General features: G+C 40.6%; 1 protein-coding gene across 2 annotated transcripts in view; it reads right to left on the bottom strand.

Moving 5' to 3' along the window:
- KIF5B (kinesin family member 5B) overlaps positions 1-2,444 on the bottom strand; it is a 34,546-nt gene extending 32,102 nt beyond the window's left edge. For both annotated transcript variants that reach the window (XM_051802324.1, XM_051802323.1), the window contains exon 1: positions 2,107-2,444. In XM_051802324.1, coding sequence (XP_051658284.1) covers positions 2,107-2,232 — 126 coding nt within the window. In that variant the 5' untranslated portion in view covers positions 2,233-2,444. The remainder of the gene's footprint in view (positions 1-2,106) is intronic.
- Positions 2,445-25,551: the final 23,107 nt, after the last annotated feature.

A 25,551-nucleotide genomic window follows, 5' to 3' on the forward strand; every position in this document is an offset into this window, starting at 1 on the left:
AAGCTGAGGAAAGCAGCCATAAAAAAACCAGAAGTGACTTAATTACTGTTCAACAGGCAGCCAATAAGGGCAGAAATGAAACAGCTGAAGTAACCAAACAAAGCTTATCAGGGAGCGTTTTTAGAAACTGTTTCATGAGGACTGTTTCTGCTACTATCCTCTCTTGGGCAATTCTGCAACACAGAAACACAAGCCTGGCTGGCTACAGACTCAGGTTAGAAGGTCCCTAAATTTGTAAAAAGTTAGCTTGCTAAAAAAAAACCAAACCAAGCAAACCCAAGTTAAAGTAACTGTCTCAACAGTTTTGGAGAATTAAGTCATGATTCTGAGAACATTGACCTTGTCCTATAACCACCACTATAAAAACAAAATCACAGATTATCAATACTTCAGTAAGATTTTGTGAAACAGGACAAAAATACTGTCACTGCTACCCAACCTAATAACTTCAGGGCATTTTTTCCCCTAAGTCAGACAGAGCATGTACTGGACCCAGGACCATTGGGGAATCTTTTGCTGTGATTTTTACCAATGCAGAAATCACCAAAGTAGAGCTGGCAACAATAAACATTAACCCTGAGCAGAAAGCCTCATGTGATCCCTCAGGAGCACACCATCAGACTGTTCTACTCAGACATAGTACCACCTTGGCACAATTTACATTTCAGATAACTTTAAAGTGTACTTAAAGAGTATTTTAAAAATATAAGCTTTTATTCATACTAGGACTAATGAAAGAAAATGTGGAAAATTTATTTTTTAAGCTAGAAAACATCAAGGTTTCTAAACTAAACCATGAGTTTTAGCAGATTATGCAGTGTCACAATGAATGGGCATTCACTGATAGAATGAGATCATTCGCTCTAGTTAAATTTTCCATTTTCCAGGATTCGTTCCTTACTCTGTTTACCTGTACAACCTCAGGAAGAAGAGATATACTCCAAGATAGTAACTTGCCAGCTGAAATAAGCCCAAATTACCTCATTTCAAAAGCATGCTATCATTCTTGTTGCTCCAGACTCAAAGAATTCCATATTTTATTGACAAATTCTTCTGAATATTAACAGACCAAAGCACTAGTATTTACTAACTCATTAAAAAAAAAGTATTTTATTAGATCACCTCCTGCAATTTCAGATAGTTTGCAAAAAAGTTATTAATGACAGCCTCAAAAAAACAGAAAAAACATCAAAATTTGAAGACAGATAACTGGCATTTAAATTACTTTCAGCAATGCAGAACCAGCACTGTCTCTCTCAAGAAAAAATATTTACATGAAAACAAAAAAGTTAACAAAAATAAAACAAGCATAAGGAGTAATGTGTGTTTATCCAACACCAACCAAACGAGACAATAAACTACTGTACTTTATTTTTATATTCCAGTTCCACTTTGTAGCTAAATATGACCCAGTGAACAAAAAGCAGAGGATTATCTTTTTCTCTGCAATATCCAGATTGTTTTATAACAGGTCTCGTACCTTGCAAGGAGACTTCAGTTAAAACACATTTACAACCCTGAAGTAAGGCAAATAGTCTGTTTATTCTGATTTAACAACAACAAGAAGTTGTTAGCTGACGGATACAGATCGCAAGCAGCAACGCGCTGGAGCCTGCACGGTTGTGCTGCATTTCTTCCCCAAAACTCTCCGCAGACCATTACCCGCCGGCAGCTCCCACGCGGGCATTTGGAGCGGGATTTAGCGGTCACATATCCCCGGACAGCCCGGCCGGCGGACTCACTGCGGGACCCGCCTTCACTCCGCACCTCGTCCCTCGGCGTCTCGCCGGAGCCTTTGTCAAAGGTCTCCCGACCCGCCCCCCCTCCGTGTCCCGGCAGCCCCACGGCCCTCAGCCCCCGCCGCGCCTCGCCCGGCCGTGCCCACACCCCGACCAGCCCATCCCGCCCGCAGCTCTGCCTGCCCTCCTCCCCTTCCCCCACAGACCCCGAAAAGCCCGTCCCCCTTCCCGAGGCGTCCCCGCCCGGGGGCCCTCCCGCCTCACACCGCGCCCATCCCCGCGGCGTCTGACCCCGCCGACCCCTGACACCCCCTCCCTCTCTCGCCCGCGGCGCCTCCCGCCGCTCCAGTCCGGGCCGGCCCCTCACCGCAATGACGACGGTATCCTCGCCCTGGAACTTGGCGATGTACTTGTCGCCGCGGGCCACTTCGGACTCGTTGAGGGGCCTGAAGCGACACATCACTTTGATGTTACACTCCGCCGGGTCCGCCATCTTAGGCCACCGCCGCCTCCGGGGCGCTCAGCTCCGCCGCCGCCCGCTGCTTGCAGCCGCACCGCCGCGCCGGGGGGGTCTCGCAAGCCGCCGTGGCCGGGAAGCCCGCGCCCGCCCCGGCAGGAGGGAAAAGGGAAGGGCTCCTTCCTGGCCGCCGCCGCCGCCTCCCGCGCTCACTTCCTCCCCAACATGGCCCCGGCCATGGCGGTGCGGCCGCGGTTCCCGCCCCGCCCCGCCGGGGGTGTGTGTCAAGGTGACGTCACCCTCCGCAGCGCCCGCCCCGCCTTATGCGCAGGCGCGGCGCTGCCCCCGGGCTGGCGGGGGCGCTGCCCACGGGGCCGCCGGGGGCGGGCGACAGGGGCGGGGCTCCCTCAGGCGGGCGGGGCTGCGGCGGCACCGCCCGCGGCCTCTTTCCGTGTGAGCCTGCGGCTGGTATCGTAGAACCGTGGAATTATAGCATTATAGAGCCATAGAATTAGAGAATCACAGCATTGTAGAACCATCAAGGTTGGAAGAGACCTTTAAGATCGTCCAGTCCAGCCGTCCACCCACTAACCACTAACCACTGAACCGCATCACCCAGCGCCAGATCCAGACGCCTCTTAAACACCTCCAGGGATGGTGATTCCACCACTTCCCTGGGCAACCTGGCGCCGCACCGGTTCCCTCCACATAGAGCAGCCACACAGAATTACTGAATCACAAAATCAACTAGGTTGGAAAAGACCTCTGAGATTACTGAGTCCAAGCTCCGACCAACCACACCACCATGTCAACTATGTCGCCATGTCAATTATATCACAATGTCATGGCAGGAAGAGCCGTGTCTGGTCTTTGGAGAGATATTGCAACATGGCTCTGCCACCAGCAGAACTCTGAGCAGGGCAGTGCTGGGGAGAGCCAAGCTCTGTATGAGCTACAGAAAACCGAGAGAGTGAGAGTGAAGTAAAGGCTTCAAGTGGCAGTTGAGATAGAAACCTATGATATTTGGAGATTTTTTTTTTGTTTTCGTTTCTTTTCCCAGCTCAGAAAAGGAAAAAATCCACATCTGTGAGGTGTTCAGAGACGTCAGGGAGCTGCCAGTGTTTGCTAAAGTTCCTGTGATCCTCATTGCCTGCATGTCTCTTGGAGCTGGAAGCTGACGAGTGGGATCAGAGCACATGGCCGCCCACGGCTCTTGGTGTCATCCCCAGGGATGGTGTCTCTCACAACCTCTTCATCCCAATTTACAAAAACAAAGTCTGCACAGTAGTTTTTTCAGGCTTAGTTTATTACAAGTTTTACTAATTTATTACAGTGGATCTAATTTTAATCAGTCAAAACTTACTGACTCTGTCTAGACAAAAATCATCAGGTGAACCATTTTTATAGAGATTTCCAAGAGTCTCATGACTTTATAACTGTGCCTCTTACATCCAGGCATGAACTTTCAGATTGGAACAAAGTACAGACTCACAGCTTGGCTAAAGTCAGTCAGTTTCCTAACAGAAATCATGACTTGTACTGGAAATTTTTCAAAAAGCCTTGAAGTTAATTAAAAAAAAAATAGAAAAAAAATGAGGAGCCTTTCTCTTAAATTAGTAAATTTTAGTAGGGCAGAAAGACTCAAAATAGCAGTGTCCTTCCCTTAAAAGTCTTCTTTTTTCATTAAAAAAAGGGGGAAATATTATGAATTTTAACAGGGACCATCTGTAATCAAGCATCCCCCATTTTCAAGACTTCTCAGTTCAGGGATTTCAATGCTGTGTTTTCACTTACGATAGATGTGCAAGGCAAACACAACTTCAAAACTGCTCCACATGACAAAAGAATTACCTAATAATCTAGTTTCATCTATAGGTTCTTTTCACACAGTAATACGAAAAATATTTCTATGCCTAGTTATTCTTATGAGGTAATCTAAGTCTTCTAAATTGAGGTCATGTTGTAACAAGTTTATTTTTCCGCTGTGATTAAAAATGCTGCAGGACTGTGCTGTCTTATGCAGGGCAGCAACAATTACACATCCCTACCTACCAGCAAATGTGGAAATAGTTGTCTGGAAAAGCCAAGATATAGGCTCAGTCTGTAGAAGGTGCAGTGCTGCTCCACATCATCTAGCATATGAGGTATATATAGATATATATCTACAGCTCTGTTTGTCTGTGTTTTCAATAAAATGTTTTAAACGTAATTGTGTCAGAAAGCCTATTTCTGTTGATTGCTGTTTTAACGAAGCAGTGTGCTCAAAGAGGGCAGTGTGTTATCTCTGCTGGCGCCAAGATGTGTCAAAACAGCAGTCCTGAGGATTTGTGTTTAAAGATGCGGTCTCATGAGACCAGGGCAGAGACCAAACATCCTGGTGAATTTCCCATTTTGTCATAATTACAGGATGTTCTTTCTTTGCTAATTGGGAATATATTTGCTGCCTTCTCTGTTGTTATGTAATGTCTGCAACATACATTTTTTGACACTTAGGATAAAAGACTCTGTTTAAAAGTAATATATTGTAATGAGAAAAAATGGTGTCTCAGTTATCATAAAAAGTGAATCCTTCTGTTTGATGCTTAAGCCTAGTATGCTCATGTAAATCAAATACATTTTCTTTATCTAACAAATAAGTTTGGTAAAGTTCCTCAGTAAGGACCAGTGTATTTTTTAAAGTAATTTATGTAAGGAATTTGTGTTTGTTAGTTCACTAACCATGTTTCTTTCCCTTTATGATCTGTGCAATAAACCTCTACAAATTCTTTTATGATTTACAGCTCCTTTAGATCTCCAGTCTTTCCCAGGAATAAAAGCATGTTAAGCAAAAGGAATTGGCAAACCTGAGCCTTACAAGGAAGCTATATCTGGATAAAGGTGTAATTAACCATCAAAATTGCTCCAGCAGAGCAAAAGTGATCTTGATTTGGTCGTAAAAGAACATTACATATTTGAATAAATCTTTAAACCAGGTGTTTGTGGAGAAGTGAATTAAAACTGCTTCCTCCTGCACTTTAAAGAATTAAATTCTGAGATTCATCAGTTGACAGCACTTGTTGACATTCAGTGTGCCTAAGGCAAACACAAGTGCTCTTCTCATTTTAATTTGCAATGTGCTGGGAAAATATAGCACATAACTTCTGAGAATTTAAGGTGCATTCCAGGTCAATTTTATTCCAAATTTGCAAGTCAATTTGTAGGACAAAAGAGTGATTAATCTGTCAGATATATCTACCTCAAACAAAGTTCTTTATGGCTTGTAACACACTCTGTAAATAAAGGCTATTAAGATGACTTATGAAGTCCAGAAACACTGCTTGACACTATAGAAGTGTAATTAAAATTAAAAAAATGGTATGGTTCAAACAGCTTATACAATTATATTTTAAATAATATAAATACCTTTTAAGTCTCTACCAACAGACTGTGTCGAGTCAGCTCAGCTTGAGGAACTCAATAACTGATTGAAGGTTAGTGGATGGATCTCAGTGCCCTAAGATACCGTTGGAGTCCAACTAGATTATTTGAAGCTCTCATCCAGTTACAAAATTCAAAAGTTTCTTTTCATTGCAGGAAAAAATATGATGTGGAATGTATCTCTTGTCTCAATCAAGTTTAGGATTTTATATGAACTAGACAGATGAAATGTATGTTAAGGATATTTCTGCTTCTGTTTCTGATACATATTAACTTCTTGGCAAAAATAGAATTCCAAAGATCAATTTTGTTTTACTTTTTAACTGGAAATGCATAAAACCTGAAAACCTTCTAGTTTGTTCCCAATCACCAAGATCATATTTAATTATTTCTGATAGTGATAGATTAATTAAAAGCAAAAGCAAGCTCTGGGAATAATGTCACGTTTTAGATGTTTATTTCAGCTAATTTGTGCAAATTCATGCAAAAAAATTTGTCTGCTCGCTACCTAAAGCATCCAATTCTCCTTGAAGACAGAATACACTTTTGGACCTTGTTTATATTTTTAACTATTAAAATCATCCAGCATACATTGTCTGAAATATCTTATCATAAATCTCTATTCTCAGTTGCTTTTCATCATTTATAACCCTTATTAAACTTACCACTGGATTGTATCTTAGTATCTACATCTAGACAATGGATTTTTAGCAGACTTTCCTTTTGCAGTCAATCTGTTTGATGTGGGAGCCAGAGCTGAAGGCAAGAAGAGTGACTGTCTTCAATTCAAGAAGAAGATGCTTTATTCACGGAAGGAAACGAGAAAAGTAGTCAGGAAAGAAGTGGCAAAGTGGAAGAGATAATTTTGGGAACATAGTAGAACCGGGCAGAAAAGGCTGTGATTTCTGCAGGAACTCTTTCAGAATCAGGAATCAGAACTAAGATCCCTCACTTCTAAATGTCAGAAAACAAATGTGGAACAAGCAGGTGAGGGACACCACTCTATAGCTACCACTCTACTTACTCTAGTTCAACAGAGCTGCCATCTTGCCTTTCTTCTTGTTTATTAATTCTTGCAGCTAACTACCCAAGCTTGTCACACTTTTATCAACCAGTGAAAATTAAAGACAGAATCAGTTTAAGATGGGATTGCCTCCCACTATTGTTCTGAAAAATTACTCTTGGCTATATCTTTTTGTCCAGTTCATGCATCAAAAATCATTGGAGGTTTTGACTGTTGAAGTAAACTGTGTTTTCACAGTCACTACACATACACACACACACACACACACTAAGTGATTATAAAATTCATATTTATTTTTTAGGTGTCATTCTGTTTAGAAAGATGACCATACACAGCTTTTTAATCAGCAAATTTGACATATGCTGATACTCAAATTCATGTCTGAAGTCTGTTGGCAAAATTATATTTTGTTTCTCTCTACTTTATAAGCTCTGCAGAAATAATGCTGGAGGAGAGGAATCCAACCCTTTTTCTAGTTCTTTTATCCACAGAAATTTCTCAGTTCTCATATTTATTGTTGGTGACAGTACATGAGATAGACAGAACAGAGCTGATTTTCAGAGTTCAGTCTGAAACTGCTAGGCCGAAAGTGCTTTTTTTTTTGTATGCTGAAGAAATGCCTCTGGCAGTGGTAAATGCATCATTCATGATGGGTGAGAGGGTGGGACAACTGTGCTTCAAAATTAACCTTTCATGTGAAGTTCCTGCTCATCTCACACAGACTCACCATCCTGACTTCTAATCTTCCCATAAATGGGTAAGTGCTGCCCTAGGTGAAGGGAGTGAGGGGACGTGGGGGGAGTGTGTGCATGCACAAGTATTTTCATAGTGCAATTCACGTAATTTTTTCCATCTCCTCAGTCACATTTTCACCAACCTTATTTACCGTGCTGGCCACAGGATATAGTAGAGAGATTTCACCAAGTTTTCTAGTTGTTTAGTAAAAGTCTTCCTTCTGTTTTTTTTTTTTCTTTCTAGTCTGGATGTTTGCCAGGTCTTACGACATGGAGTTAGTATGTGGGAAAGCAGCAGTTCTTAGTGGTTATTAGGAAGCTTTGGTGCTAAAGTGCTGATTTAGCACACTAAGGAGTGGCTGAGTAAAGAAAAGAAAATCAGGTAAGAGATGAGACAGGTACTAATCACTTTTTGGCAACATCTAAAGAGCTTGTGTCATCCTAAGTAAACTTCCGTCTCATCCATATTTCATTCACGAAGGTGGTCACTTTTCAGCTTTTATATAGCTCTACCCTGTCTATCTAGCCCTGTAATGGTTTTTCCTGATACATTTGTTGCTTTCCCAATGTCCAGCAGGCATCTCAAGCAGTTCAAAAGAAGTATAGCTACTAATAAAACCTTTCTTGCCCCATAATATTTAATTCTTCCTTAAATGCCTTCACAACTTTAGAGATCATTGGTTTTGCATTCCATGATTTGTATGATTTTGCCTCTCCTTGTTTATCTGCTCTCTCCTCCACTCACAATGCCTTATCCTCTTTTCTTTTGTAGTGATGATGGGATGCAGTTTTTCTCTTTGTCGCAGAGTTGCCACAATGATTTCTATTGCATCACTCCAGTTATCAAATTCTCTAGAATTTGATTTCTCTGTCATGGTGCCTACCAAAGTGGTGAATAACATGGGCAAAGACAAAGGAACAGTGAGAACAATTTATGAAACCCCGTTTATTTCTTATATTTAGAAGACATGGATTAATCTTAAAAGCTATTAATCCTTTTGACTGTGGTACTCTAAATTTGTCTTCTTCACTAGACATCAACAACCTTGTTGTTTTCCTATGGTTTGTAGAAAATTATAAGAGATTACCAAAATACAGAGAAAAAATAGAATAGTACAACTGCTTTGGTGAATCCCACGCCTCTTGAATAATTGTGTTCTGATTTGTCCATACTCATCTCTTTCAGAAACCATAGTATTACCATTCCTGGCAAAGAATGCTTCCTTCCTTCATTACAGCTGTGAAGACAGGGTTTGTACTTGGGTGGAAAAATAATGAAATGGGTTCTTCAGTTGGTATAGTCTCCATTTTTTGAACTCCCAGAAAGCATTAGACTTGTCACCAGCTGAAGGGGGAGGATATATAATAAATTTTTCATTAGGGTTTATGTCCTTTGAAATGGCAAACAGTGCCCTTTGCAGCAGCTGGAACTTACATAGCATAATGTGAGTAAAATCAGAATTTTCCATGTGCCCCTTGTGCTGGCCAAGCACTTAACAGGCAGCAGGCAGGGGTGATAGAGCACTGCTTTCCTTTGAGTGTGGTTCGATGATATGGGATTAAAGATCTACCTTGAAGAGTATGTGAGGCTTAGGATATAAGAAGAGGGTTGGGAGCTGAGAGCAAGGAAGTTGAAGCACATGGTTCATTGGTCATTGCACTTTGGCAGATCAGCCCGTAAAAGGTTATTAAAGACATTGTAGATTTGAAGCCCTGTGTGTCCTTTAGTCCCTCTTACCTCATCCACCAGACCTCTACCCAGTCATGGCTCTGCAGAATAGTTACTCTGCATGTGATATTAAAATCTCATTTAAATTTCTCTCTGTTAATAAAATTGGTGATCAAGTATCCAGACCAGATATAATTCTCCAAATTCTTTAAAAAATGGGAGAGGAAAAAAATACTTCTTTAATCCCATCACTATTTCTGAAAATCTTCCCTCTCTAACATCATCAGCATCTCATAGGTCTCAGTGGCATAGATGGGTACCAGTCCTAGTTTGCCTTGAAAAAAGTATGCATTTAATCCAGGACTTGCAAATTTAATTGTAGTAGTGTTTAATGCATGAATTGACTATGTGGAGCAGCTGTCCTTTCTGTGTAAGGATTACAGATTACACTGATTACAGATACATCAGCCTTACTTCTATTGCTTGAAGGTACAGCCTGATCTACAGAAAGCAGCACTGGTCACTGTTATTTTAGATGTGTAATATTTAGCAGAACAATGTAAGGGTTAAAACACAAGTTCATGCTGTTTTAATAGAAAAAATGCATTACATTCCTGTTGTATTCCCCATGGCTAGATTTCCCTGGGAAAAGGTAGACAACAATGGTACATTGCTATAAGAAACTTAAAGTGGTTTAAGATGGAGGTTGATAAGTTTATGGATAGGGATCCCAAAACAAGATAAGAATGACTCTGAAGTTAGAATTAAACCTTGAGATAACTGTTCTTTTGTATCCAATTTATTGGTAGTGCTGATTCCCAAATGCATGTTGGAGAGGAGATTCTGTGTGTTTGCAATGCTTTAGCCTCCCGTTACAGGATTTCTGTTTCTTATCTCTGGGAGTCAGGGTGCTGGGCTCAGTGCTCAGGGAGAGACACTGCTGTCGCTTCTGGCGTTAGAAGCTCTTGGAACATCTTAGGATCTTTTGGTCAATTTACTTCCAGTTCTCGCTGCTGTAAGGATGTTGGGAAATGACCACTCATGCTTTCTTCTTATGGTACCCCAGAGGTACATCTTTAGTCCTTTTCCTTTGTGCCTCAGGTCTGTGGGCCATCAGGAGTGTGTAGGCTGAGGTACGGGTTTGTTCGTGGAGGAGCTGCATGGCTCTTTTAAAACAAATATTTGTTGCAGTGGTTCTTGTATTGCCTGGGACACCATTCAGTGACCTAAGTAGTCTTTTTACTCTGTTACTGTGTTCTAGACTGTGCTAAGACCTGAACCCAGACAACGAGAAGCAGTGCTTGTAAGCTTGTAAAGCTGCTGCTTGTGCCTCTCACCTGCTTAGGGCTCTTCTTTCTTGGCCAAATTAAAGATTTCTCAAGAAATCCCTACTGAGCATTTTGTGAATGTTGAATATGTTAAAAGAGCTGGTTTTTACTCTGATTACAAAGCACATTTTTCGTTTTTCCTCTCTGCACGTAGATGTGGGAAGTGGTACAGCTCTTACCCTGGGAGACAGGCATTCCCTTTTTTGTACTTCCCAGCTCAACAGCATGACTTGGTCTTTAAAAAAGACAAGTACAAGCATGCTGGTCAAATCACACTACAATTAACTAAGAAGTCCAATGTGGTATAGGTCTTTATTAAGATTACTGAAGGTTTTATGAGATATACAAGATTGCAGAGGAAACCCTTTCAGAAAATATCATATATATTAATGAAAATACAGCAAAGTGCTCCCACCAGTGTGTTCTGCTGTGTAGAATTCTTTTACTTTAAACAGCATTTCTGCTCTGAGAAAAAAATCTCTGAACATGATAGACTTTTACTTAGCAAATCCATTTCTTTGTCTGTAAGGATTTTATCTGCACATACAAGTGACAAAAGTAATTTAGTTTTGTTTTTTATTCCAGCTAGACAGGGTAATTATGTATTAGGTAATAAGCTGAATTCTGCTCCTTTTTATACATGGTCAACAGAATTTACTGCATTGCTAGCAAGGATATTTATGTAACTTAATGAAAACACTGAAAAAGGAGCAAAGGTTTGGTTTGCTTCTGACAGGCTTCCCATGAGATTACCAATATTCATTGCTTTGATCTCTCCTCAAGGTTCAACATTAAAAGAGGCAAAATCACATAAACAAGACTTTAAAGTTGCTGTCAACTGGTTAATTGATTATTAATTTTTTGAGATCACTCCTGCAAAGAAAAAATCAGGCAAAATAGTAATCTTTTGTGTGTGGGAACACTGTTCTTCTGCTAACTTTTTTTTTTTTTTGAGAAATATCAAGAAAAAACAGATTGTCTAAGAAAACGTCGTATACCAGAGTATGTAGGAACCTTTGTGTTCATGTTCTCTAGTCTGGCTGGTGACCAGGAGAGTCTCTTCAGCATTTTGAATGAGGAAAGCTGAAGTTCAGCCTGCCACAGAGGTGTTATGTTCTTTTTTTTTGACCTTCCTGGGGCGAGAAGCTTCCTAGAGTGTCAAACAACCAGAACACTTAAACAGAACAGTTAACACCTAGAGTACATCCCAACTAATCTACTATAAGCATTGAGAAACTAGCATGTAAGCTAGTCTTCCTAGCCTCCCCTTAACGTCTATGAAAAAATTTAAACACCCCAGAAGGTGATCTATGTCATTGATAGGTGAGATAAATTGTCCTCTGGAGAGGACCATTTACCTTCTGGTGACTCTTTGTAAAAGAGCCCAAGTAAACTAACTTAGCTTTGGACAGCCAAGTCCTAGATGCCTAAAGCTTAGGTAGGATGAATACTGAGCTGGACTCCTAAATAGGGCAGTTTCATTCAGATGCTTAAATTTACTCATGGAACTCTTAAATGTAAATTTAGATCCACCTTAAGGAGATTTCCAGAAAACTGTAATAAGACATGCAGTAATATGCAATATATTGATAGCATCAATGCATCAGTCTCAGGACATAATTTCTAATTACATGAGTGTTTCAGACGTGCTGCACACTCAGAGTGAAATAGTACATTTTTTAGAGCAGTTTTTTCTAAAGCAGAGGATGTGTTTGGCACTCATTTGAAGGAAAGTGTTCCAATGACGCAGAATCAAATTGGTTCTCTGGATTTTGCAAAGATCAAATAGAATCCATTAAAACATTATTGATTCCAACTTTGTGCTGAAGTACTGTCTGTGAGAGCTTTGTCATTAGCTCTCTGAAACGGCTGATTGGAGTCTGACATGAGTTATGAGCATACAGAAGCTACCAAATGGTATTAGTGTGCATAGTGAAAGGCACAGGGCATTAGCAGGGGTTGGACTAGATGATCTCCAGAGCTCACTTCCAGCCTCAGCTATTCCAGGGTTCTGTGATAACTGCACTTCTGGCGCCCATGCACTTCCATCCCCTCTTTCCCCGTGCGGTGACTTCTAATTGCTTTGTCTGTCCTATTGTTGCAATTTCTCTGTTAAAAACAAAACAAAACAAACAAATGAACAAACAACAACAAGAAAAACCACCAAAAAAATCCAAGCAAAACCAAACAACTGAAACTAGGTTTTAAAGTGTGTTAAAAAAACCTTTTACTTTTATGTCAAAGAGACAAATTTGGCAAGTGCCTGTGTTATGTTTGAAAAAAAAAAGTAGGGAACAATCAGCTTCAGAATGGCATCCTTTACAGGCTGACTAATCAGCCTGCAGTGATGGACTGGTCTGTGCTTTCCCTACCAGATGGGAACAGAAACATCCATATCAATGAACACACACCAAATTGAGTGGAAACAAACCCTAAGGACAGAACTGTGTAGTGAAGTTATCTACCCGCACAGCACTACAACAATTGATCTACTGGTGTATTATAAGTACTAAATTGACACTTTTCATTGATCAAAATCAGACATTCCACTGATAGAGCACAGCATGCACTTTTCCTTTTAATTTATGTATTGCTTTATGTGGTTATCAAAGTGATCATCTTTTTTTGGAAGGGATAATGAAGACAATGGTATGAAAAATAAGGTATGATATGTTATGTTAAAAGATATTTTTGCTATTTTCTTTTTCCTCTAAGTACACAGCTCATTTTCATAAGCTCCAGCATATGCAACAGTCCTTATTTTAGTTTAAAGTTTTTCAATAATTTAGAATCAAATCATAAAACTCTCAGCATGCACGATCAAAATCAAATTTAAATAGAAGAGCAGTATCAATATTTTGAACATTTCTGCAGTCTTTTCAAGTTCTTTTTTCCCAGTAAGAGGATGTTTCCAATGTTGACTTATAAGCGAAAATAATGAATTCCACATCATTCAAGATGTAGGATTTGAAGATAGGAAATTGTTTAGTATTCTAATTTCAGACTCCCGAAGCAAGTGCTCACAGTCTGATTCATCTATATAAAACAGTAGTCATTCAAACCATCCCTATGAATTTTTTGTCCAGTTTTAACCCTGCAGCAATGCTTGTCATTTCCTAAAGAATCGAAGAAAGTTGATGAATAATACTATGGAAGTTTTATATCCTGAAGTCAAAATATAAAAGAATTATTTTGATTGAATGGATTTCCTTTGGATTTTTTATGCTTCACCATATGGTGTTTTTAGATGAGTCAAATCGACGACTGAAGAGTATCATCTCTTAACATTACATGCATATGATGACATGCTGCTAAAATTCAAACTCTCTGCATACTGTTAATGGAGCTTCATGTCACAGAGATAATCAATCAGATGACAGATGATTGGAATTAGAACTATGCAAATGAATGCAATAGATGTGTATCATAAATGTTTTGTTATTTCTGAGTTTGCCACAAGAAAACATCCTTTTTGACAGAATTAATTATTTTGTCCGAAGAACAAATCTATCATTGACAAAATTTGAAACATTTACCCAAGCAAGCTATGTTATTTCAAATCACAAACCTTGTGTCTGTACAACTGACTGTATTATATTATTTTGGCAATATGCTGATTGCCAGGTGTCTGACAATGTGCTATAAACAATCCTGACTAAATAGCCATGAGTCACTGAATGAAACTTTTTCTTTCAGTTTGGAAAAGTACAAACTGTTTTCTTTTCTTTTCTTAGGGCATGTATTTTAGCTTCTCAATGTGAAATTATCATCATCTCTATCTTGCAGTTCAGGTTGGGAATGTAATGGAAAGGACACGTAGACTAAGCCAAACTCATAGTGGTTCTGTTTGCTCTGCATCCACTCTGTTTTGTACACACAGACCCAAGTATTGGCTTTTTACAGCTAGTGGTTATCTTGGAATGCATGTAAAGAAACCATTCAATATCAAAAAGTTAATTAATAGCACAAGTCTAGCTGCAGATCAACTGAGCTATTTTTGCAGATGCATTTTACTCTTACCCTGTATGTCTGCATGAAGTTTGTAAAGCAATGTAGGATCCTTCAGTGTTGAGGCTGCTTGGGTATTCACCGAATCTTCATTAAAAAAGCATTCCCAGTGCCCGTACAAGGCAAGAACTGCTATTTACAGAGGCATGAATGAGCTTTTCCAGCACTTTTCTCTCTTGCATGCCATTTCTCTGCCTGGGTTACAAGTGCAAAGACAAAGTCCCAGAGGCATAACTGGCAAAGAATCAAACACGGAACCATATCCCTGGTCTCTAGTTGAAGATGCAGATCGACTTATTTTAAACCATTTATTGAAGTCTCATACTTCTACTGCTGAGGTCTTTCTTCATTTTTACATTTATCAGTCATTTTCTGCTCAGTGAGATAATATGCAAGCCCATAAACTTTTCAGAAAAAATTGCAAACAGTTCTGCTTTATTTGACCTGCAAACACGAGCTTAGGCATAGAATTGGTAGGGGTTTTTTACATTTTGTTTTACTTTGTCTTTTCTGCTTTTTACTTTGGAGAGCAAAACATCTGTATTACTTAAGCAACCAATGAATCAAAATCAGATCATACACTGTCTGTAAGAATTTAGCAGGCATAGCAGGTCACCTGCATGTGAAATACATGTGGTAGTTCCTTATTCTGATTTCTGTTGGAGGAGAGGTGTTGAATAGGAACCAGCTTTTGTTTTTATAAGACCAAGATTAGGTTCACGGTTCAGTAATTGGAACAAAAAGTGGCAGTTGTTTGAGGAGTTTCCTTTCATGCTTGAACAGTACAAAAAACCCTTCCAAATTTCTAAATGCCCAGGTGCTTTGCAATGGGAGGCATAATTTATACTTCTAACAAATAGTTCGGGTCAATTCCCTCATTGGCAGCAACATATTGCTGCCAGGTATTTGCTTGGTGTTCTGCAAGGAGCAAGAGGCCAGTTCCCAGCACAGAGGTGTCCTCAGCACCCAAACTACCATTTTTATCACACGTGGCATCAATCTGGGCAGCAGCAAGTGAAGCCAGAACATTTCTCATTCTACCAGTGTTCTTTTCAAGTTAAGTCTGAGACACATTAGAAATGGGAGAAAAATGCTGCTGCTTCTCCCTTCACTCAGGCTGTTGCAGCTGTAAATGCAATGAGCACAGAAGGCCCACAGAGACTATTACAAAATTTCCCTTAAGTCTCAGTTTGGGCATAGTGAGACTGAAAAGAATGTCATTTAGCCCTGTGCCTCAGAGCACAGCACAGCTCCAGCCTAAGGAATGGAGTTTGCAGTTGTCCTCTGAAAACAATGTTCTCCTCCTGACCACAACCCATGGAACAGTGCATTACCATCTTGGATGGGATCTTTCAGCTGAGAAGCAGAACGGAACACTAGAAATTCTCATCTTATTTTGTTGTTTTATTGTGGGTTTTGTTCTGTTTTGTTTTTTCCCTGTCCCATCTTCATCCAAATTAAACCCAGAGAAGTCACTCCTATAGGAAAAAAAAGTGCTGCTATCCTTCTTTCTGAAAAGAACTCGGCATTGCTATTCTGGACTAGACAAAGTAATTTGAGGAACTAGTCAAAGCTAGAACTAATTTTTAATTGAAAGAAGAAAACAATTCCTGCTTCCTTGGTGACAGGATTACTCCTCCCTCAAAATGCTGAAATGGCTTTCAAGGAAAATACATCTTCAGGAAGATTATGGAAGTTGTAAAGATATTTTACTTTGCTGACAGCAGAGTCACAAGAAAAAAATAAATAAAAATATCCTAAGCAGCCTGTGTGGTAACTGTAAACACAAACAGAGTAGGCTTCTCATCGCTATCAGTCCTCCTCTTGCCAACTGATCAATCTGGTCACCAGAAAGGTCCTCTCATGTGATTTCTGTTTGAAGTGTTGAGGTGTTTTCTGACTATTGACAATGGTCTCTTTGTACGCTGAGCAGACCAGGGTATACTCACAGTCAGTCAGCTGATAGAGAAATTTTTTAAAGCTTTTTTCTGGAAAGCTGGATGAAAAGTTGTTGTTAGAATTTTGTAAATCAATTATTTTTTCCTGTTCAACACAAAAAAGGAAAGAAAAGAAAAACTAATCATGAAATGAGTGACATTTGAAGCTTAAATAAATATATTCTAACCCCCGCAAAATTTCCTGAAGCATGGCTTAATTGAAGAAAATAAAGATAATTCTTCCAGCAGTATCATGTGCTTTTCCTCTTTCCAAAAACAGAAGCTTCATTTGCTTTCTCTATTGACCCCAATCTAATTTTTCTCTAGTAGGGCACAGGGACTATGAATTCAAATGGACCAAAGAGGCCAAAGACTGTTTTGGTGTCCCTCACCTCTCATGGGGGGGAGGAAATGAGTGACACTGCTGAGAAGAAAATGGTATAAGCACTCTCACTGACCTATATAAGTATCTTTTCACAGAGTCAAAAGATATTTAGCAGTGAAGTCTGGGTAGTGCAAAAATCCTGCATCCCCCATTGCCAAGGAGAGCGTGCAGTCAGGAGGGTGAGGGTACGGATACATGCCAGCCCTCCCACTGGACCTGCATCTGTCTTAGGACTATTTAGCAAACAGACAAAGTTAGCTGGGAACAAATGCTGCTCTTGCCCACAGCATGCATCTTATCCCCACCCGATGAAAGGAATCCTGCCCTTGGCACCAGACTGCCAGGAGCATGGGATCACTTCCCTCTGCTTGTTCCTCAGCCTGTTGTAGTGCCAGCCAGAGCAGAAGTCAGTCTATGGAATACAGATTTTGGAAACTAAGCAGCAGTAATTCAGCACTTTGCCTCCACTTTCCAGCAAATAGGTCTTTCTAAAGCATGTTTTTTAACTTTAAATTTTGCCTTAGTGTCTAGTCAGCAGAAGATTTCATTTGTTCAAGATATTGAGAAGTCTTTTTGACCTCAATTAATGCTTTGAGGAAATAAACTAGAAAGCATATGAACCATTATTTTACCATCACAGGGACATATATATATGTTAGAAACATGTGCTTTGCTAAAATGGTCTTGGAGCAGTTTCTACATGCCTCTGTCCCCACTTGGATCATTGCTGCCATTCCTTCTGCGCTGGCATTCCAGAGCTGCTGATTCACAGCCTACGTCTGGTTCTGTAGCGTTCTTGCCAACTTGAAGCCTCATGGATTATTTGGAGACTTAACTTGCTCAAGTCATTCTCCCTGTCACTGACTGGTTTGTGTGTTATAAATACATTTCTGCAGGGACTTTCCTCACTATATTTGATTAGCTCATTTGATTTATCAGAAATGAAGTGTTTTCTTTCCTTCTTTCTTTCATTCTTACTTCCTTTGCCTCAGTTTTACCATTGAGAATAAGAAGAGAGTTGCTGATTCTCATACAGAGGTCTGCTGACTTCAGAAAGTCATGGGATAGATGAGGATATCTGCTTAGGAAGAGTGACTGGACAAAGGACCAGGATCCAGCTCTGTGAGCTGTCACTGGTAAAAACGAAAACTGAGCTTTCCAGATGTGTTACTGTGGACAGTCACTTGGGATTTTTAAAACTTAGCATTGAGATGTTTGTAGACTGCCATACACTCCAACTGCTTAGTGTGTATCTATGTTAATTAATTTATAATTGCTCACGATATTGAATTCTTCAGTCATGTAGTACAACTTGGGCATCAAAGATAATCTGTGAAATCAGATAGCAGCTGAATTCAGCCTAATGTGTATAAAGGATGTAAAGAGGCTGGGAACAGTAGAACAGTGACTGTACTTTGTTACATGCATGTTAGGGAGGATGCCCTTCTTCAAATTCCTGCACAGAAACATGTGAAAAGCTATATGCCTTGCCATCCTATGGAGCTCATTTCCACTCCATCAAAAGTGGTCAAGGTTCCATCCTGCTGAAATAAATTAAAATTTGCAAGTAATTTCAGTGTATCTAGGATTACTTCCAATAAAATATATCCCTTGCCTTAACCAAGGCTGTTTTTAAATCTGCAATTTCAGTGGGAGTTCCTAATTGAAAAAACTGCTTAGGGCATGAGTGGCTTTTATAGATGAGGTTTCCTCCACCATAATGTTCAACATGGGTACAGCTGGGCAGTCCTCTTTGTTGATGCGCTTTACAACTCTTATTTCCAGTTTCACTAGGCAGAAATAATTTCCAAGGGTGGGATGTGAATTTAGTGTCCATGGCCCTTCAGTCTTTTTCTGTTGGAACTCAGTTATATTGCCAGTGTGGTTGGGATGTCAGTGGTAGGGGCAATGTGCACTGGGAACAGGATGGACAACATCCTGACCTGTTCCAGTAAGAAGTTGTTTGTACACTGCTTTCAGTGAATGCTGGCTGTTGTTCAAAAGCCAAAAGCAGCTGTCTTTCAAGAAACCTGCCTATAAACTAACACAGAAAGCCACCATTATTGACTTATAATATCAGTCAAGTTATATTTTGAATGGATGGAAATGGGCTAGACATTGGAGATGGGCTGGAGTGGTCGTTGTCTGTAGCACTAATAAGCAAAACAATCCAGACTTTGCAACATACCTGTGTTCCTGCAACTGGATGTTCTCAACTGCCCCCATTTCACAGCAAGATTTGCAACACCAGGTTTTTTTCCTCCAGCCCATCATCCTTGGACCCTGACAGTTACGTGGGAATTTTCACTTTCAGGGATTTTCTCGTGAAGAAGCACATCTCCAGTTTTTGAAAAAACTGCTGAGTGTACACCCCACTGGCTCAGAGCCAAAGGGCACAATCTGTGGGTGTTTTATTTGTTTTCAGCCAGTCATGATTTTTTTGAACACTCGAGTTCCACCTAAGGAAGAAGTGTATGGTCAGATGCATCCTTCAAGAATGCAGGGTGTTAATTCCAAGTTAACTAAAGCAGGAGGCAAATTTTAGAGATCCTTGGTCTGGTTCCCATAAGCTTTGCACCTCTGTGCTGCCCTGCCTCCTCTCTCTGTCTTTTTCTCCCCTGAGCACAAACCCTCAGGAGCTTCAAACTGCTCTGTGTCTCACACTGCAGCAGCAGAGTGGCCACTGTAACAGGACAAACCTCCCTGCTGACAACCAGGCACCAAAGCTCCATTTCCAGTGGGGCCCTGGCCAGCTAACCCAGAGCGAGCTCAGAAACCTGCACTGCATTGCAGACAGTAGCTGAGTTTCCATGCACAGCCTTTCCCTACCTGCAGGAGGGAGGGAGAGCAGAGTTCAGGTTTTCATCTTCCTTCTAGACATTTTCCCAGAGCAGGATGTGAGAGGAGGCATTATGATTTCCATTGCAGGCATCATCCTGGAGGTTTTCAGTCTAAATTATTTAAAGCAATTGTGACATTATGCCCCAAAATAATGTCTCTATCAGCAGATGGAGCTGAGCTGAGGTCACAATGATCCCATTTGCCATATCCTGAATAAAAGCCTTCAAAATGAAACTAAAAAAACAAGGTACTCAAGATGCTTCACCAGTACTGAAAACAACCCAATTTAGAGCTGGCTGTGACTGGTGAGACTGTCTTCCAAACAGGTATAAGTTACAGAGTTCAGTGCTGCTACCCCATGCAATAGCCCCTCTCTTTGAGGTGCCTTATATCCCTTGTGCCTACACAGGGAATGATGGCCCATGAAGGCCTGCTGCACATCCTTCATGATGACCAATCCTTTTCCTCCCACAGAGTGACAGCTGCTCTCAGACAGTGCAGCTCCACTGCCAACCAGTGCAAAGTCAATATTCTGGCAGAAAGTCAGAGTTTTGTTCTGAGTATCTTTTCCCCTAATCTCTGTACTTTTCTGACTACAATTTCCTTTCCTGTACTTTCACTGAAGCCTTCTCAAGCTTGGGAGATGGCCAAACAGCCACATTCACAGTGAATTGACAGAAATTTGTACCAGGAAATGGAGTGGGAAGGACAGAGAACAGCAAAAATTAATCCAAAATTACTAACAAATAGGAAAAACTAAAGTTAGAGAGATGAGACTTCTAGGTGTCAAACATATCATCACTAGAAATCTTCTAATAGTTATGATATTGGTATTTTGAAGATATTTGAGGCAATAAGTACAGAAATGGAGGTAGATGCTAAGTCACTGTAAGAATATATAGTAAGGACCATATGAGAAAGGCCACTAAGTCCAGTGGCATGGATATAATTCACTTCCAGGCACTGTGCCAATCCAAGGCCCAATTTCTGCCAAATTATTTTGAGCCTGATCTCTGTGGTTGCTGCTGAATCTGTCTTTTTCCATCTTGCTGTACCAGGGCATTCAGCCCCAGCAGACACATGAAACTGAACTAGCAATTTATTTGAGGGAATGGGCTTAATGTTCCTGACAAGATGGAAAGTTACCAGCTGGGTTATCTTCTGCATCTCATCCAAGTCAAACATTTTCAGCATAATGTCTATTAGACCAAGCATAAGTGAAAGGTAGACCTTCCCAATATCCACAAAGCTCTGTAGCAATTGAGAGGACATATATTGTGTAATTTTTTTCTATTCAAACAGTCTGTATCTACTAAAGCATAAAGTCTTGACAGGTTTCCATAAACCGGTGAGTGCAATTTTAATAGTGTTTTTATACCAGTAATTTCATAAATGAAGGTTGTTTGTTCAGCTGATCTGGCAGAGCTGGATGTATTATAGAAAGATGGATTATGGGATGTCTCACTGAAACTTCCAGGTTAAATGTAGAAGTCTTGTTAGAAAGGGCAGTGTCTGAAGACATCTCCAACAAAATTGTTCTTGCTACTGAGAGAGTTCTTTCAGGATGGTCTGCTCTGGGATCATCACTGGCAGCAGTGTCAGACGCCCAAGTGTCAGAAAGATTCATTCTATTCTTGCTACAATTTCAGCATGGAGCATCCTATGCAAAATGAGTCCTAATTCCAATTAGATTATTTTTTTTCTGGTATGCCAATATCTGGTAAAGCTTTTGTGCTTGTTACTTTGCTTACTGCTTAGGCTTGTTTCTTGCCTCTTTCTGTGGATCTTTGCTGAGACCACAATTTCTTCTCTATGAAGTATTCCTTATAATTATCTTGTCACTCTGATTTGTAGGGAATGAAGGAAGGCATTATGTTCCTGAGAAATCATGTTTATCATCACTTGATTTACTCTGTGGAAAGGTTTTTTTGAGACCATCAGCAAGGAAGCAATTACATAGCTGGATTCAGTGTATCATCTAACCCATCTCTTTGGTGCCTTTACTTACATAAAACAATTCTTGTTTCCTATGCTTGCCTGATATAAAGGTGCAGGATTACTTTAGTACTGCTGAATCTGAGGTGGGAAATGAAAATGTAAATTCCCATTGAAAGGGAGCTGTTACATCTGTGTTAGCTCTGTCAAAAACTGAATCTTCAATGCAGAGTACTGATGCACATTTATGTTATTTTTTCAGGTCTGAGATTGTATCACTTACCAGAGCTCAAGTGTCACTTACAGAGGTCCAAATTAATTGCAGTTGTAGTGATTGGTTTCATGATAATGATAATCCATATCTGTCAGGATTTGACTTGAGACAAAATGTGCATTTTTATACTTCCAAGCAACTAAAAGATGAGCTCTGGCCTGTGCCGTAAGCAGACAAATGCCCTCAAGGTAAGCCTCTGTACCCTACTGCAATGATTCTGTTTAATATCTTTATCGATGATTTAGATGAGGGGATTGAGTCCACCATCAACAAATTTGCAGATGACACTAAGTTGAGGGGGAGTGTCGATCAGCTGGAAGGAAGGAAGGCTCAGCAGAGGGACCTGGACAGGCTGGAGAGTTGGGCTGATTCCAATGGGATGAGGTTCAACAAGGCCCAGTGCTGAGTCGTGCACTTTGGCCACAACAACCCCATGCAGTGCTACAGGCGGGGGACAGAGTGGCTGGAGAGCAGCCAGGCAGAAAGGACCTGGGAGTTTGGATTGACAGGAAGCTGAACATGAGCCAGCAGTGTGCACAGGTGGCCAAGAAGGCCAATGGCATCCTGGCCTGTATCAGGAACAGTGTGGCCAACAGGTCCAGGGAAGTGATTCTTCCCCTGTACTCAGTGCTGATGAGGCCACACCTGGAGTGCTGTGTCCAGTTCTGGGCCCCTCAGCTCAGGAAGGATATTGAGGTGCTGGAGCAGGTCCAGCAAAGAGCAACAAGACTGGTGAAGGGACTTGAGCACAAGTCCTATGAGGAGAGGCTGAGGGAGCTGGGGTTGTTCAGCCTGGAGAAGAGGAGGCTCAGGGGAGACCTCATCACTCTCTACAACTTCCTGAAAGGAGGTTGTAGCCAGGTGGGGGTTGGTCTCTTCTCCCAGGCAGCATCAGTAACACAAGAGGGCATGGTCTTAAGCTGTGCCAGGGAAGGTTTAGGTTAGATATTAGAAAGAAATTCTTTATGGAAATGGTAATCAGGCATTGGAATGGGCTGCCCAGGGAAGTGGTGGATTCTTCATCCCTGGAGGTTTTTAAGATGAGACTGGATGTGGCACTTAGTGCCATGGTCTAATAACCATGGTGGTAGTGGATCAAGGGTTGGACTTGATGATCTCAGAGGTCCCTTCCAACCAGGCTGATTCCATGATTCTATGATTCTATGACTCTATGATTCTATGATTTTGAGTCTTCAGAAGTCTCTAAACCAGACACTTAAACTATACCAATGTTGTCCATATCAAGAGAAACAATAAGGTAAAGCAGAAGGGCAAAAAACATCCAGGGGCAGTGGCCAAATCTAAAGGAACAGCAAATCTAAAGGAAAAAAAGTCAGGGATTGGCGAGGAGCTTGGGAGGACAGATCTGCAAACCCTTCACCAGGAGGGAAACAAGGACAAACACTTCAATATATGAGAAATAAAAATGCCTGAAAGTGGGATTGGCTGATGGCATCTGATTGCTGTCCCCAGCCACAGTCAGGCATTTCTCCAAAGCACCAAGACAGTCTGACAAACTTCTTATCCCAGTGGCTTGCCAAAGGCTGAGCTCCAGCAGGAAGACTGCCGGTGCCAAGGAAACTGCAAAAGAGGCTGTTAATTTTCATTCTCAAGGTTTGTTCAATGTTTACCCACATCCATCTTCTCTTTCTGGGCAATCTTTTCCTCCCACCCCCCTTCCCAACCCGCATACAGTGACACAAGCCTTCTGCAGAAAGGACCCTGCACTCGCCTCTCAGCCGTGACCCTGAGGGACAGTGGTTATCGTGGCCATCAAGGCTGTGCTGGTGCACACCCCCCCAAACACTGATGGTGCCAGCTCCTGCAAATAAGGAGGTTGGTTATGGAAATGAAGAATGGAATATATGATTTCTTGGTGGGCTCACTTTATTACCCTTCCTGAGCCTTAGCTTATACTTTGCTTTCCAAGATGCATATGATACTGATTATCTCTGGAGCACAAGCAAAATGTTAAATCAAATGAAACTCAGAAAGTTTTCTTTCTGAAATTCTTCATTTTGATCATATTCCTGACAAAATACCAAAACACACCACTGATTCCAACTGTGTGGCAGTCTCCTGTGCTTGAGCAACAGCTATTCCCATAGTAATGACCCAAATGCTTTAAGCTTTAAATCAGACATTTTTTGAAAGTGAAAATTATGCCTGCTCTACTGCTGACATCAGTGGAACACAAACCACTTAATCTAAAGAATAAAACAAGCTTTGAACTCCTAGCAGATGCCAAACTTCAGATTTGTCTATGCTATATAATCTCCATTCAGATTTTTGATGTGGCTGTTTTCCTTTATCTGTGTATAAGCAGACTTTAAGAGAACGCTTTATCACACTAAGACGTGCAACTATAAACAGAATGAAAACTTTCGAGCCTTATGAAATACATATCTCTAAAACTAATATTACTCTTAAGATGATGTCTTCTTTATTTTTAGAAAATGCTATTGAACATGGAAGTGCATTTGTTTAGGTGATCTGATCCCATTTTATCCCCAGCTTCAATTATATAATCAAACACATTAAAAAAATTATCTCTTTTTTCAACTTGAATTCTTTGGTGATAAAAATTGCTTTATCCTTGAAAATTAATAAAACAGAAGGCCAGTTTACAAAGCATGCTTCCTACCATACACTCAAGAAACTGGACCATGATAGCTTATGTCACAAGGCTGGGATTTTGCAATATGGTTGTTGGTGTCTGCAGAAAGTGGTAACCTAGTGAACCAATTTGCTCTATTGCCATAAAAAAGCCATGACCCCTCCCATTTGTGTATATAGCATCATCTCAGCCTTTTATGGAGACTAAACACTTAATTGGGCACCAAGTTTTGTTGGGCCCTGGACCTTGTGATCATCTCCTGCACAGCATTAATCTTACCTAAGAATAGTTTTTCACTTCCATCAGTCAGGGTCACATTGTTAAGATTTTTAGATAACATATTTAGTGAAATCGCTTTAAAATACCAAAACTGTTCACAAACACTGTTTCAAAGGTCTGCTTCTCAAATAGCTAGGCTCTAGCATTCACATCTGAAGTTCCAGTAAAAACCACATTGCCGTGGAGGAGTACAGGAAATTGGCTTCAGGGATAGTGGCCAGAGTAGTTGTGATCCAGTGATGGAGAAGTTCTCTTTTGCCTCCAAGAAGCTTTTGACTTCTCTGCATCCATCATATCCTGAACCCAAACTGCACGTGCCCCTGAGTTAATCCTTCCCTTTCTGGTGGTAGTACTGGAGCTGTTCCTGGCTCAGCTGGTAGTTACCTACTGAGACCGAGGGAATGTGTTATTTCCTAACACAGCATGTTTATGATGTCAGGGGTTGAAGGGAGAATAAGAGGCACCCAGAGTTTTTCAGTGTGATTTATGGTCACCCACAGAAGAGACCTTCTCAGCTCCCCCTTAAATGAAAATGAACCTGCAGCCAGGTCAGTATTTCTTTTGCACGTTGCACTGTCAGTTGCATAACAGAGATAGTCTTCCTCCAAGCAAGCATACTTGTTAAAGTAGTTAAAAAATTATTTCATCATTGACATCGTACATGTTCTTTTTAAAAAAAATATCTGAACTTGTATGGAAATGTCTGGTTTCTGAGTGGATTCAACTTCATCAAATTAATTTAATAACTTCATGAATGTCTACGAGAGTCATATGTAGATATATATATTTATATAATATATACAAATATACATATAAAAGAATACTCCACTAAGCTTAAAATACTAAATACTGTCTTCCCAATTTGACAGTTAAAGTATATCTTGTTTTCTGAATGTTTTTCCAGTTA

Source organism: Manacus candei, unplaced genomic scaffold (assembly GCF_025592945.1).
Source record: "Manacus candei isolate 608988 ecotype Guabito, Panama unplaced genomic scaffold, ASM2559294v1 h1tg000056l, whole genome shotgun sequence".
Taxonomy (NCBI): domain Eukaryota; kingdom Metazoa; phylum Chordata; class Aves; order Passeriformes; family Pipridae; genus Manacus; species Manacus candei.